This window comes from Podarcis cretensis, assembly GCF_951804945.1.
Source record: "Podarcis cretensis genome assembly, chromosome: 13".
NCBI lineage: Eukaryota > Metazoa > Chordata > Lepidosauria > Squamata > Lacertidae > Podarcis > Podarcis cretensis.
The window spans coordinates 27,003,362-27,019,469 of NC_137182.1; the positions used below are offsets into that span (position 1 = coordinate 27,003,362).

General features: G+C 44.3%; 1 protein-coding gene and 1 long non-coding RNA gene across 2 annotated transcripts in view; one reads left to right on the forward strand and one right to left on the reverse strand.

The window, feature by feature from the left end:
• Positions 1-16,108, reverse strand: part of LOC307200378 — a 557,860-nt gene that overhangs the window by 304,886 nt on the left and 236,866 nt on the right. The window lies entirely within an intron of this gene.
• On the forward strand, positions 1,700-12,827 carry LOC307200315 (keratin, type I cytoskeletal 19-like). The gene is made up of 8 exons (XM_079948841.1): positions 1,700-2,182; positions 5,007-5,089; positions 5,874-6,030; positions 7,088-7,249; positions 8,635-8,760; positions 8,949-9,169; positions 10,620-10,651; positions 12,686-12,827. Exons 1-8 carry the CDS (start codon positions 1,784-1,786, stop codon positions 12,781-12,783), a joined length of 1,278 nt encoding a protein of 425 aa, XP_079804967.1. The 5' UTR covers positions 1,700-1,783; the 3' UTR covers positions 12,784-12,827.

A 16,108-nucleotide genomic window follows, 5' to 3' on the forward strand; every position in this document is an offset into this window, starting at 1 on the left:
CTGGTGAACCCTGAAATAGAGGATTAAAGTGCAAGCCTGCCAATGCCTCCAGAGGACAGGAGCACTGAGGCAGGCCACAGACTGCAAGGCAAACTGGGGATTATATTAGCATTGCAAATAATAAACTTGCAAAGATCATAAACCAGGGGGGGGCACTTAAAACCTGGCTAACCTGCTGGGGGCTGGCAGTGGAGGGGCAAAGAGCTCTATCTCCACCACAAGTGATTTGCTGCATTTATATGATGAGTGCAGAGTGCAGAGTGACAAGGCTTCCCATCTCCTGCAGCCGACTTGGTTTCTATGTTGGGACAGAGTGCTCCTCCCTTTCTGCATCAGCCTACTCACTTGCCTGCATGGAATTCCTTGTCACCTTTGGCTACCAGGCGAGTGCTTAATTGCAAGGCTGGCCTACCATAAAAAAATCACTGCTCAGTTTCATCTGCATTCATATTTGGTGGAGTCATGATCCACTGAGAAAGTAAGAGGAGCCCTGCTGGATCCTGCCCATCCAGTGGCTCATCGAGTCCAGCATCCTGTTCTCAGTGTGATCAAGCAGAAGCGTGTGGGAAACAAGAAACTGGGTTTCACCCTCATGAACATGCCCATTGCTGAAACCACAGTGAGGTCGAATTCTGCTTGTTGATAGTATTTACACCCTGTGTGCCTGCCTGCCTGTCTTCCCTGCAAATAAGTAAAGGAAAAGGGACCCCTGACCATTAGGTTCAGTCATGGCCGACTCTGGGGTTGCGGCGCTCATCTCGCTTTACTGGCCGAGGGAGCCGGTGTACAGCTTCCGGGTCATGTGGCCAGCATGACTAAGCAGCTTCTGGCAAACCAGATCAGCGCACGGAAACGCCGTTTACCTTCCCACCAGAGCGGTACCTATTTATCTACTTGCACTTTGACGTGCTTTCAAACTGCTAGGCTGGCAGGAGCAGGGACCAAGCAACGGGAGCTCACCCCGTCGCGGGGATTCGAACCGCCAACCTTCTGATAGGCAAGTACTAGGCTCTGTGGTTTAACCCACAGCGCCACCAACATCACATCCCTGCAAATAGAGCAGAGGAATTTGCTTATTCCTGTGAAATCATAGAATCATAGAGTCAGAAGGGATCTTGAGGGTCATCTAGTCCAACCCCTGAAAATGCAGGAATCCTGCCCACAGCTGTCCCTGGGTGGGCTCAAACCACCAACTTTCTGGTTAGCAGCCAGAAGCACTGACCCACAAAGCAAGGATGGATTCAGGCAGGAATTCATCATGTTCCAGCTACCTTTTCCCTCCATAGAGAGTAGCTTCCAGCCCTCCCACACATTGACGCTTCCCTTTTGTTAGTTTATCCAGAGGGAAAGGGGCACATTTTACAGGACTATGGCTGCCTATAGAGTGAGATGGTGCAATAAATCATTCAGAAGGGTGTATCTTTGCTCCAACATAATCACAAAGAAACCCGGATCCCTGCAGACTTTGGACTGAAGCGTAGGTGAATTGTTGATTAAACATTGGATTGTTAGTGGTAAATGTCTCTTTTATTGCCCGACGATGGGTTGGGGCAAAATGTTGAGAATGTCAATGCCACCTTAACAGGCTTATCAGCAGAGGTGGAGTTTGACACGGTCAAGCCTCTTTCTTTTACACCAAGTATAAAGGTCTAACAACTTTGCCCCACCAATCATTTCCTACAATAGAGTCTCTGAAGCTGTTAGTTCCTTAGCTACAGAAGAAGAAGAAGAAGAAGAAGAAGAAGAAGAAGAAGAAGAAGAAGAAGAAGAAGAAGAATCATCAATGGCTTTCTCTGGCTTTTCCTCTGTTCAGTCTTCTCGACCAAGCCTAGCTGGCTCAATCTACAAATCATCGTCCGTCAAAACATACCGAGCACCCAGTGTCCATGGAGGAGCTGGTGGGTATGGCACCCGCATCTCCACCGGCACCAGCTATGGTGGCTTGGGTGGTGGCTTTCAGCTTGGTGCTTCCACCAGCGACCTGCTGCTTGCTGGCAATGGGAAGGCGACAATGCAGAATTTGAACGACCGCTTGGCTGTGTATCTGGAAAAGGTGCGCTCCTTGGAAAAAAGCAATGCTCAGCTTGAAATACAGATCCGCGAGTGGTATGAGAAGTGCTCCCCTGTTGCTAAGCAAGACTACACCATGTATTTCAAAACCATTGAAGACCTCCAGAACAAGGTAAGATGATGTTCAAATTCTAAGCCATTGACTGGGTAACGGTATGAGCCTGCGAAGGGTAGGGTAGACAGTGTGCCATTTCCTTACACATGTATATTAACCAAGTCAAAAAGTTATTTTAACTCAGAGCAGCTCGTGCTGATTTTCTCACAATTATGGTTCTCCTGAATCACCTTTTGCTGGCAGTGCACTGCTTGAGGATATGTGCTGACCTGGCCCTGACCAAGTGGGTGAGCTATGACCTCATTACACAATGTGAACTAGATAGCACACTTGGTTAGAGCGTGGTGCTGATAATGCCAAGACTGTGGGTTCTATCCCCATATGGGACAATGCATATTCCTGCATTGCAGGGGGCTGGACTAGATGATCCTCAGGGTCCCATCCAACTCTATGATTCTATGATCTATGATCTCTATGGACTCATATCATCAGTCACCACATGCAAAGGTCATCCATCCATGGTAGCTGCCCATCAGCCTGGAGGTGTGGCAAAGTGCCCTTCAGTCATGCCTGCACATTTCCCCATACAGTGAATAACTTAGGAGGCTCCCCAACAATGCAATGCATCTTTTTTATGTATACAACTAAGCGGAACACTAAAATAGAACAGTCCTTCTGCAGAGGCATATTTGACTTTTGTCTTTAAACAATTGTTTGAGCAATTAAGGTCAGTGAGAAAGAGGAGGATTGGTTTGAGAAGATATTGAATTATTTGGGTAGGTTTGAACAATTTGGGGCAATTAAAATGTTAAAAGTTAAATAAACCTTGTGGAGGGAGGAGTGTTAAGGTGTATAGAAGTGTACATATGGTTGATTTGAATATGTTATTATTGAATATTATTGAATATGTACATTGTTGAATATTGTATACCCAATGTATCAGTCGCCTGGGGGGTTTCACTGTTTGTGTTTTAGTGGTTGGTAAAAATAAAATATTTTTTTTAAAAATTGTTTGAGCAATGAGCACAACTGGGATCAAATAGCACTGTATTATCCGGGGCATGGAACCACAACTTTGTATCTAGCCAAGTCGTAGTCAGAGCAGACCGACTGAAATCAATGAACTTACATTAGTCATGTCTGCTGATTTTAGTGGGTCTGCTCTGTATCTGCCTTAGATTAATTCGACCCACCATTTTTATTTCATTGACAAAGTGCCTTGGCCGTGTTAAGAGACTCTAGTGACAAAGCAGATCTGTCCCATAATCAGATTAAAATGTCTGCCCATCAGAAAATATCGAAGCTCCTTGAGAAGGAATCCTCTGTTTTCGCCATGCATGTTATTCACTAAACTTACTACTACTACTCCCATGTCGGGGAGGGGGGTGCACTTCCCTATTTACTCTTCCCACACCCTACCATGAGTCAATTAAAACCTGTTATAAAATCCCAAATGCTGATGAGAATGGCCTTACGAGCGTGCCATTTAAATCATTCACCCCACCCTCTTTCCTCACCGTTTTGTACCTAATCTAATCTCTGCCATAAAGTTGCACCCACAGAAAAGTAAATACGTGGTCGATTGAGACTTGGGAGATGCCATGTATGGAAGTAGGGAGAAGGGGTAGAGTCCATGTTCAGGTCGTAGCTTCTAGATTCGTGATAATATTCACTGTGTGGTTTTCAAGAGCAAACAAACACTGCGACCAAGCAAAACTTTCATGTGGGCATTTGGAATTTTGAGAAGATTTCCATGAGAAGCTGCCCCCAACATTACGTGCTCCCATCTGAGCAGGGTGGGAATTCTTTTCAAGATTATTGGGAAATGTAAGACCAAATTTGCTTTAGAACTGCAGCTAATCCACCCAGGGGGGAAACGTAGGAATTTAGCAAGCTGCAGAGCTCTTTTTCAGGAGGAAACTCACAGGAACTCAGTTCCGGCACCTCTCAGGTGGGTGCCATTGCCATTCCAAGAGATTAGAGAGGTGTTCATGATGAGTACTGGCACCTCTTTTTCTAGAAAAATAGCACTGGGAAGCTGCCTTATATTGAGTCAGCCTATTGGAAACAGCAGCTGACTGTTAGAAGCACTCCAGGGTCTCCTAGCCCTACCTTGAGATGCTGGGTATTGAAGCTGCAGCTTTTGGCATGTTAAGCATGTGCTCTACCATTCAGCCTTAGGGATACGGGTGGCGCTGTGGTCTAAACCACTGAGTCTCTTGGGCTTGCTCATCAGAAGGTTAGCAGTTTGAATCCCCGCAATGGAGTGAGTTCCCGTTGCTCTGTCCCAGCTTCTGCCAACCTAGCAGTTCAAAAGCATGCCAGTGCAAGTAGATAAATAGGTACTGCTGCAACGGGAAGGTAAACGGTGTTTCCGTGTGCTCTGGTTTCTTTCACAGTGTCCTGTTGTGCTAGAAGTGGTTTAGTCATGCTGGCCACATGACCTGGAAAGCTGTCTGTGGTCAAACACCGGCTCCCCCGGACTGAAAGCAAGATGAGCGCCACAACCCCATAGTTGCCTTTGACTGGACTTAACCGTCCAGAGGTCTTTACTTTACTTTTTACCTTTACCACTGGGCCACAGCAATTCCCCTGAAGAAAGGAAAGCAGAATCAGGTGATAGAGTAGAACAGTCCATGCTGAGTCATGCTGGCCATCTCTCTGCCTAGTGGTAGGGCCCATGTTCTTCATTAGAACATCCTTTTAAAGTTCTCCACTGATCTTCTTCTTTGGGCCTTTGTTTCTCATTACATTATATTGCTTTCTCTTGTCTTTCAGTGACCATCAGTTCCAACTTCCGTTGCCTGGAGGTGGTAACTCTTTTAAGTTTCTGAGTTGGTTTGCTGCATGACTAACCCCTCACTTTCTGTTGTCCCCCCAGATTATCGCAGAACGAGTGGCCAACACCCAGATTGTATTGGCGATTGACAATACCAAGCTGGCAGCCGATGATTTCCGTGTGAAGTACGTAGGTTAAAAACCAATGAATACATTATGGCAATCCATTAACATGCACAGTTATATTTCATTACCAATTATTCTCTCTTACACACAATGCTGTGGGCTTCTCAAAAGAAAAGCAGGAACTATGGGAATGTCTTTCCAGTTCCACAGGGGGCAGGAGTGAGAATTGTAAAATCTGTGAAGATTTTATGCAGTCTACATTCATTCATTCATTCATTCATTCATTCATTCATTGCTTGCATTTATATGCCACTTTTTCCTCTAAGTAGTTCAAGGTGCAGTACATGGTTTTCTCCTTCTTCATTTAATCTCAAAAACCCTGTGTGGTAGACTAGGCTGAGATAGGATTGCCATATTTCAAGAAGTAAAAATCCGGGCACAAAAGAGTGTTGAGCTTTTCTTTTTGGAAAAATGCCCAAAAAGTTGTTGAATTTTGGGGGGAAATCACCCATAAGTAACACTTCCTGGTTCTGTTTACAAAAACCTGGACATTTTGCCGATTATTGAAAATTCCCCCTGGATGGTCACTTCGGCTTTAGAATCTCAGACATGTCCAGGAAAAACCAGACATATGACAACCCTAGAGATTACTATAATCACTGTAGCAATTGTTGGTAAGCATCTACCCAAGAATATTTAAAAAACCAACCAACCCAGGATTCAGGATTCAGCTATCATAAAGAGGTCCATTGCAGTTGTATTGGCCAATGAAATTAACAACTGCTGGGGAATTGGTCCAGTTTGCTAAGAAGGAAGCTGACATGTCTTTTTGAACATCAAACAGATACGAGAATGAGCTGGGTCTCAGACAAAGTGTGGAAAATGACACAGCAGGGTTAGCTAGACTCATTGATGACTTGACCCTGACTAAGTCTGATCTTGAGCATCAGGTCGAAGGTCTGAAGGAAGAACTGGCTTACCTCAAGAAAAATCACGACGAGGTAAGCAAACATCCCATTAAGCCAAAGAGTTGTGGATTTTCTCAGCTTCAGGTGTCCACAGGACCATCTCTGCCAATAGGCAGAGTGAAGCATTTGCCTCAGGTGACAGATACTGGTGGGTAGCAAGATGTCGGATGGCAGAGCTAAGTGTTCTTGTGCATACACACCCAAACCTGATCTGCTATGCTCTGGTGCAGCAGATTCAATTCTTCAGTTTGGTAAGCTTTTGGAGATGGAATACAAGGAAGAAACCATCTTAGGCAGAAAAATACATTCAGATGGGCCTGCCAGTAGGGCCAAAGAGTTCGAGGGAAGATCTAGCAGAGATGTCAGAGAAGATACAATGGGAACAAATTACTTAAATTACTAAATTGCATGATTTCACCAGAGCAGACAGCGTAGTGAACAAGATTTGGGTGGAAGCCGAACTGCAGGGTAATGGAAACAGTGCATCATGCAGCAGATACAGAACAGAAAATGATGCCTTCCTACATCCCTCGGACCGCATTAGTAAGCAGTAGCCAGATCTTGAAAGCCTGTGACTACACAGATGAGGAGCAATCTCATTCGGTTGACTGGTAAAACTCATATATAAGGGCACTTAAGTAGAATAAAAGTAAAGGTACCTCTGACCGTTAGGTCCAGTCGTGACCGACTCTGGGGTTGCAGCGCTCATCTCGCTCTATAAGCCGAGGGAGCCGGTGTACAGCTTCCAGGTCATGTGGCCACCATGACTAAGCCGCTTCTGATGAAACTAGAACAGCACACCGAAATGCTGTTTACCTTCCCGCCAGAGCGGTACCTATTTATCTACTTGCACTGGCATGCTTTGGAACTGCTAGGTGGGCAGGAGCTGGGACCGAGCAATGGGAGCTCACCCCGTCGTGGGGATTCGAACCATCGACCTTCTGATTGGCAAACTCTGTGGTTTAGACCACAGCACCACCTGCGTCCATAAGTAGAATATGGAAAGCCCAAAAGAACCCTATTCCTTGAACTTGATGCTGGTTTCAATGTTAACTAGCACGGAATAATCATGATCACTGGTCTTTTGCAGGAAAAGGCAAGATTGCAGAAGCAGCTGGGTGGCACCGTGTCAGTCGAGGTGGATGCTGCTCCAGGCATTAATCTGGGCCAGATTATGGACAACATGCGCCAGCAGTATGAAGTCATGGCTGAAAAGAATCGTCAAGAGGCTAAAGACCGTTTTGATAAACAGGTGATGTTTGTCATGATGGTTGTTATGACTAAAGTTTGTTATTATGACTAATAACCATTCACATGGCATTTTACCTGTGAAAACTACTTGACATGCTCCATTTTGTTTATTCACAAAACACTGTGATGAAATAGGACGTTAAGTCTGCAATCCTGTTCCTACATCCCCAATAGGACTTACTTATGATCAGGCAATCGCTGTACAGTGGTGCCCCGCAAGACGAACGCCTCGCAAGACGGAAAACCCGCTAGACGAAAGGGTTTTCCGTTTTGGAGGCGCTTCGCAAAACGATTTTCCCTATGGGCTTGCTTCGCAAGATGAAAATGTCTTGCGAGTTCCTGCGGGGTTTTTTCCCTTCCCCCCCCCCTTTTCCTAAGCCCTAAGCCGCTTATCAGCTGATCCGCTAAAAGCCGCTAAACCGCTACTAGCGCTAATCTGCTAAGCTGTCAATGGGCTTGCTTCGCAAGACGAAAAAACCGCTATACGAAGAGCCTCACGGAACGGATTAATTTTGTCTTGCGAGGCACCACTGTAATTGTTCCATTCTGCAAATTCAGGCTAAGAGAGCCTTCCAAAAACCAGCAAAGGCTGGTTTCAAATGGTGCATGTACACATTATAGCAAATTTGAACTTAAAGGAGGCATTTCCCTCTCTGTGTGAGAGAATGCCCCTCTTGATATTCTGCCTGCTACATATACACATATACATGCACACACAAATATATATGCAATTCTTTTTTAAATAACAAAAAAATATGCTGCGGCTATGGGGCACATCCATTGTCATTCAGCAGTGTATTTTAGTCTATTCAGCTACACTGTTGATAGATAGATAGATAGATAGATAGATAGATAGATAGATGATATAGATAATTTCCAATTAAAAAAAACATTCATATTAATAACAAATCAAACCAAATCTTTCCACATTCAAAAACAAAAAACAATATAGCCAATTATATAATCCAAATTAATTAATTTCAATGGAACTTCCCGTGTTCTGGATTTCAAGAGCTAAATGTCCATCCTTTCTCTTTCTGCTATCCCCTTTATTACGTCACAGTTTTCCAATCCTGATATTGACAATCTCCTCTCTCGATCAGTCAGTCACTGGTAGAACTGTCTATCTTGTTTTATTTGACCATTCCTTATTTCTATCGCCATGCAGGGGGCTTTTTCCTCATTGTTCTCAGTCTTAATATTTTGAAGCACAGTCCTCCTTCGAAGCCTCTTCCTTTTTCTGCTGATTGTTGTTCTAATAGGCTCTGGGCTTCCATCCAAGGTTGAAATTAATTAGTGTATTCAGCTACACAGTTAATCACCCCAACAACAATAACATTTGATTTCTCGCTGTTGGATTTCTCTCTCTCCATCTTTGTATTTTAGGTTGAAGAATGGAATATAGAGGTGACCACCACTACACAACAACTTGAGGGCCATAGAAATGAGGTCACAGACCGGAGACGTACACTTCAGACCACGGAGATTGAACTCCAATCCCAGCTTAACTTGGTAAAGTTCAAGTGCAGCAATACATTTACTGCTTTTGGTTCATTGCATGACCATTTGGGTTCCTGCCCCTCAGAGCTATGCAAATGCTGGCAATCAGCTGACCACCCCCACCCCACAGGCTTTGGGTCACTTGACATTCTAGGCTAGGGAACATCCTCTTGAACTGAACATCTGCTCTCTACTTCTAGAAAGCGGATCAGGAGAATATCCTGGCGGAAACCGAAGCACGTTACGGAGCCATGTTGGCCCAGATACAGGCTTCCATTGGGAACATAGAGGCCCAGCTGATGCAGCTGCGGAGTGACATGGAGCGCCAGAGCCAGGAGTACAGCAGCCTCTTGGACATCAAGGTCAAGCTAGAGGCAGAGATTGCTACGTATCGCCGCCTGCTGGAAGGTGAAGACAGCAGGTGAGGGATTTGGTCCAAAGGTGCTTACGTTGTGCGAGTCAGCAGACCGCATGTTATGGGATGTGGAGGAAAACAGAGTAGAGTGACTCTGGTATAGCAGATGGCATAATCGTATTGTATCGTAAAACCTTTATTGGCATCACATACAACATCCAAAACAAATCAATACAGAATTACCACTTCCCCAGTGGCACAAAACATTTGCTAAAAGAAAGGAGGCAGAGCAGTCTATCATCATATCTCTTGGTCTCCAGGGAGATCAGACGTCTGCAGTGTATTTTGACGGCAAAAATCCAAATAGAGATATTTAGCCACTAACGTGGTGAGCTCCTGGTCATTCCCCAGTAATAGAAAATGTATGACCTCTGACTCTGGTTTCCATTTGGGATACAGAGTTGATCTAGAAATTGCTGGCGGAGATCAGAGTATAGTTAACAATTGAAAACCATATGTGTAAGGGTTTTCACCAGGTGGTCTTCACATGGGCAAGTTCTATCTCCTTCCACCCTGCCTGAGAACCTTCCCCAAAGGAGAGATGGTATAAGCAATGAGCAGAGAGGAGGAGGAGAGCTTTGAAACGTCTGGTCTGCAAAGCAATACACTGAGCATGCAGAGGCCGTGTAGGAAGTCTGCCCACGCAGATGTCAAGCCACTAAAGAGATGCTCTTTCTTGTCGTTCACCTAGAAAGTAATGGGCTGTATTCAGTGGAGTCATTGTGCAAGGGGGACGGCTTTCAATCATGCAACAGAACTTCCCCTTCCCTTATGTCTCTCACACACAAACACATCTGCTCTGGGGTTTCAAATTGGCAGCTGATGCAGTCAGAGGAGGGAGGGAAAGGAAGTTACATTACACTTGCAGACATGGGACCTAACTGGTATGATGCCCTGGTGTGCTCTCCCCAAGCCAGACAGACAGAAATGAAGAACCCAAATGCAATAAGCAAACGAGGAAACTCTTTTCAAAAAGCAAACCTGATCAAGTAAAGATGATCATGGGTCTGGAAACTAAGCCTTATGAGAAGCGCTTGAAGGAGCTGGGTATGTTTAGCCTGGAATGAGGAGGCTGAGAATGATAGCCATCTTCAAATATCTCAAGGGCTGTCGCATGGAAAAGGGAGCCTGCTTGTTTTCTCCTGCTCTGGAGGGTAGGACTTGAACCAATGGCTTCAAGCTGCAATAAAGGAGATTCTGACTAAACATTCAGGGGAAAAAACTTTCTTCAGCAGTGGAACAGTCCACGATTGGGGGTGGACTCTCCTTCCTTGGAGGATTTTAAGCAGAAACCAAATGGCCATCTGTCATTGGTGCTTGAGCTGAGATCCCTGCATTGCGGGGGGTTGGACTAGATGACCCTCGGGGTCCCTTCCAACTCTTAGATGCTATGATTTCCTGATTTATAAGACACGCTATGTCTGATTCAGTTTTTATTTCATTTTTTTAAAACCAGGACTATTCTTGAAGAACTGGAAGCTGAAAAAGGTATGAGTCTGAATCGTCAACACCCTCTCTCATTTGTTGAAGGTTTCCACTGAAAGAAGCATTTCAGAGAGGCCTGATTGGGATTTTGTTTTCAGAAATCCATTGCGTTCTGGCAGGAGGGTGTTGCACCATTGTTTTAGGGACACAGGAAGCTTATACCGAGTCAGTCCCATTGTTCTATCGAGCTCAGTATTGTCTACACTGGCTGGCAGCAGCTATCCAACCCCCTTAGATGCTGGGGATTGAAACTTGGAGCTTCTGCTTGCAAAGGAGATGCTCCTTCCCTGAGCTATGACCCTTCCCCTTAGCAGGTAACTGGTTTGCACAGAAAAGGGCTTTCAGGTCTCTTCCAGCATCAGCAATCCACCCATCCGTCCCACGTACGTCAGTGGTACAAGAAGTATTTTAGGCAGCACCCATATAGACTTATGTATGTTCTGCCATGTGGCCGGAACCACTTTTCACATTGTTTTGGGTACATTACATCTTTAATTTAGCATTTGGGCCCTATTGGTCAACTCGGATCACAATCTCTTTCAGCCGGCAGTGACTATTGGGGTGGCACATATGGGAATGTTCAGGGTGGCAGGAGAGGATATATTGTTTATTAATATCCTTCCTAACTTCTGCTAGCAAATTCCTTTACTTAGCAAAGTTTACATTCCCCTTCTCTCACACAGCAGAAATCTGGTTGCAGGCTCATTGCTCATTAGAACCCCTTATTATTATGCAATTCAATCTCCCTCGGATTGAATTGTATGTTCCTGGTAAGATACCCTTTTAAATCCCTCCTAAAAGAATAAAGACATCACAGTCTTATTTATAAGCAATAAAATGAAACTTTCAGGCAGAGCACAGCATGATCCCTGAAGGTAGGCTTCAGGCTTAAAGTTACAAACTTATCCTAACAGGTTTACCCCATAAGGAGGATGACCTGGGGGACTGCTTGGCTGGCAGCCAGCAGTTCATTCCAGGAAGTTTGCAGGACAAAAAGGAGGTGGAAAAGAGGGAGAGGGGCAGCATGCCTTGTCCTTTGACCAGGTCTGGAAAGGTCACGCCCACCCACTAGTCACATGCAAGGAAGGATGCTCCCAGGCCAGGAGGAACAGGAAGTTTCGACTGGCTGGATCAAACATTCCCTTGCATGTCCACTCTAGGAAAACAAGGAATGTTGTACTTGACTACTCTCAGTGGATTACATCCACAGCACAGACAGCAAAGTCCTTCTCACGTCACTAGCAGCACTGCAACCTACCTGGACTGTGTCTGGGGCAGGAGAGGACGGTGGCCAGGTCAGGGCTGCCCAGATGAACAGATGAAGCTCCTGCTGGTGAGGTCCACATAGCCCTGACCTTACCGCTTCCCTGCCCTGTCCCAGCATTTTATTTATATATTTTATTTATTTATTTAAAAATAATCTAGTCCCATCTAGAGAAGCTGCAGCCACATGAGTGGCAGGAGCCCAATTTCCCCCCACCACACTAGGAATTCAGTCATCCTGCTGCAAAAGCCAGCAGGAAAGTCCCTCCCCATCTCTTCATCCAACCAGTCATTGAAAACACTTATGCAATTCAAGCTTTGCTGCCGTACAAGCAAAGTCCTCCGTGCATCTTATCTGGTCTTGTTTTCCGCTCTAACAGTCAGCATTAGATCCCTCCTGAACTGGTTCTTACCAGTCTTGTGGTCAGGCCTCATTCTTGCATTGGTGACACTGGCCTCACTGATAATAAGCTTTGCAGAATTTCTACCTCCTGGTCCCTAGCCATAATGCCAAAACGGAATGATTAGGGGGTCTTCCAAGCAAGACATGAATTTTTTGCCCACTGGTTATGTTATATTATCGTTTAAAGCACCCAATGAATTCTAAGCATGCATCTGATACATATTTTTCGGGGGGCTGGGATAACTCGGTAGAGCATGAGATCCTTAATCTCAGGGTCATGGGTTTGAACCCCACATAGGGCAAAACAGTCTTGCACCGCTAGATGACCCTTGCGGTTCTTTCCAATTCTATAATTCTATCTCCCTTTCCAGAAAGGAATAAAGTCCTGAGAATCAAGACTGTTGTTGAAGAGATGGTTGATGGGCAAGTCGTATCATCCAGAACTGACGAGAGGGAACAGAAGATGTAGCCAGTGGCGGAACAATACGCATTTTACGTTCTTTGTGTTAAGGCACCCAAAAATAACCTAATTTCAAATCCTGCCTTTCTGAAGACGAAATGATACGTCTCTATAGTTTTATAAAGGGAACTCAATGATAAAGGAAACAATGTGCTATTCCTAAAGAATCGATTGACTGTTTCTTCTAATTAAAAAAAAAAGTCTGTGTTCATTATGACAAAAGGCTGCAACTGTATGTTTTGTTATTATCAGTTTAACTGGTTGAGTTAAAGTACTCCAGCCTGTATCTAGTGCTGCCCATGAGAACACACTTCCACTCTTGCAACAGGACTTCTTCTTCCCCTTTGCATGAGCTCTAAAATCTGCTCTGGGGGGTTTCAGCCTGAGGGAGTTGGGTGGGGGCTGCAGATGGAAGGAGGAAGATTCATTCTTCAAGTGGAAGTCTGCTCACGCAACCCTGGGTTCTGCTTTCCAAGATCCAGCTTCTTTATCCCAAACCCAGCTCTGTGTGGGACTGAATACTTCCCTTAGGCCAGGGTTATGGTTCCTGTTGCAGTCATCCCTCTCCATTGCCCACAATGGCCAGGAATGATGGCAGAGGGAATTAAACAACAGCAGGCAGGCCACATGTTCCTTGTCCCTGCCCTATGCAAAACAAGGAATTTTATCCAGGATAGAAATTGGAAATGATCTATCGATTACTGTTCTGCTTTTCATCTTTTCAATCTTAAATCCAGTTCTCCACATTTCTGCAGCAATCTGTGATTATTAAAAAAAAAAAAAATCCTCAAGAAAATTCTTCAGCATATTACTGTCAGTTTCTCTCAAGAACCACGTTGTGGCGGGCAGTTTTGATTAACACGTGCAGTTTTTGCAAGCAATTTTCCTCAACTGAACGTACCTTTGTAAGTTATTTTTCAGAAATACATGCATTTTTATGGATGCTATTTAGAGTACTTTATGCATTTCTGTACACATTGGGAGGCTCACAAGCAGGGCATGACTGCAACAGTGCTCTCTCCCCCCCACCCCACCCCCCACTTGTGATTTCCAGTGTGGCATGACATTTTTTCACTGTTGTGGTGGTGATATTGTAGCTACTACCCATCAAAACAACAACAACAACAATTTATTATTTATACCCCGCCCATCTGGCTGGGTTTCACCAGCCATTCTGGGCAGCTTCCAACTGAATATGAAAAACAATACAGCATCAGACATTAAAAACTTCCCTAAACAGAGCCACTTTCAGTTGTTTTTTAAAAGTAAAATAGTTTTTTTAAAATTGTTTTTATTAACAATTTCAACATAAGAAATTATCACAACATATCATCTTCATCATTCCCCCCCACCGCAATTTTTCCCCTCCCTCTCCCCCATCTTCCCTCAGCTCCTCTCTCTGATTTTTCAGCACATGCTGTTCTCTGCATATTATAAAACTGTAAAGATCCTTAAATTACCTATCTATTATATTAACAGTCAATACGTTTGTGTATGTTTATTCAAAGCCAAAAGTAAAATAGTTGTTTATTGCCTTGACATCTGCTGGGAGGGCGTTCCACGGGGCAGGTGCAACTACCGAGAAGGCCCTCTGCCTGGTTCCCTGTAAACTCGCATCTCGCAGCGAGGGAACCGGCAAAAGGCCCTCGGCGCTGGACCTCAGTGTCCGGCTTGGATGAAGGGGTGGAGACGCTCCTTCAGGTTTACAGGACCGAGGCCATTTAGGGCTTTAAAGATCAGCACCACCACTTTTAATTGTGCTCGGAAACGTATTGGGAGCCAACAGCATTTTCCTACTTCGATTTGTCAAATCCTCGTCTTCTTATTGTTTATTACGCATGCTACTTGTTGGTCCTGACCTGCTGATTTTCAGCTGTGTTGAGCATTTCTTTCCATGCTAAGATAGGATTGAAACACTATAAGCGAGCAAACAGGTAAACTGACAGCATTTTAATAGCGGCTAACCACACAAAATTGGATGGGATGTGAGGCCCCTGTTGCCTTGTCCGGGTTGCACCCAGGGCAGCTGCCCCTGACACCTGCCTCGAACAATACCACTGCTTCCTTATTATCCTCCCAGCTCCTTTTTATCTTTTTGATACATGAAGTAATCCTTTGCCTGTCAGCTAGCACACATCCCCTTTGGCAAACACGTAGGCCTCCGAAAACAGGAAGATTCTGTTGTTGTTTCCCAACAAAGGATAATATACAAATATATAAAGTCGTCCTTTGGAGGGGGGGGAACTACCCTTCCCGCTTTGATGATCTTGATCCGTGCAAAAGAGCCAAAAAAAACACTCCTCAGTTTCACAGGTATGAGTCACTAGCCAATTCTATGAAAAAGAAGAAGAAGAAAAGAGAAATAATTCTTTTAGATTCTTGACTTCTTGCTCCAATACCATTCATAAGAAATCCCTGTCAAAAACAAACATGCACCACACCTATAAGCCGCAGGGCTTGGGTCCATTGCAAAGTGATAAACTCAAGATGGCATCTCCGACACGATCACTGAGTTTCCTGTATCTGAGTAATGGCTGTAGAGGAGGGGGGGTCAGGACCAAGATCACAGCCTGTAGGCAGTTAATGCTCATCCCCATTGCAGGCCTAATGAAAATCTCCCCTATTACACCCACTGGTAGCAAATAGCACCTTGGGGACAGGGAAATTGCATTGCAACCATTACGGGGGATTAAATCCACTCATCTTACGCCACCCATCCTGATTCCCCCATTCCTATTATTTATGGGAAGGAAACGAAACATTACGTTCAAAATACAACACAATTGCTGCATGGGTTGTACTTGGGGGGAAAGGAAGGGTCTATTAAGACAGTCACATTTACACAGGGAAGAAAAGAAAGATAGTGATTTGTCAGTACCAGCAAATTGCAGTACATATTGGTTGGTTTCTTGAGTGCAAGCAGAGAATTTGATTTACACCATCCATCCACTCATCATATTTGTACTGTGTTGCATATATCTAGTGATATACAGGCAATGCAATTTAAATGGGCTTTTATTTTTAAACCAAAACTTTTTATATTTTTAAAATAATATTTTAAAACCAAAAGGATTTATATTTTAAAATGTTTTCCGATGATTTTAATTGCTTTAAATATGCTTTTATTTTATTTTCAATTGTATTCTTTTAACATGTTGGTGTTAGCTGCCCTGGGCTCCATTGAAAAGAAGGATGGGAGGGGCATTATTATTATTATTATTATTATTATTATTATTATTATTATTATCCAGAGCCATGAGAGAGAGAGATGATAGATAGATAGATAGATAGATAGATAGATAGGGAGAGAGATATTCAAGTATGCTGAAGAAAT

Excerpts from the sequence above, each read along its gene's own strand:
- LOC307200315 (XM_079948841.1), top strand. The coding sequence starts at position 1,784 with ATGGCTTTCTCTGGCTTTTCCTCTGTTCAGTCTTCTCGACCAAGCCTA. Across the intron at positions 8,761-8,948 it reads TCCAATCCCAGCTTAACTTG|AAAGCGGATCAGGAGAATAT; the intron begins GTAAAGTTCAAG and ends CTCTACTTCTAG. Across the intron at positions 10,652-12,685 it reads AGAACTGGAAGCTGAAAAAG|AAAGGAATAAAGTCCTGAGA; the intron begins GTATGAGTCTGA and ends CTCCCTTTCCAG.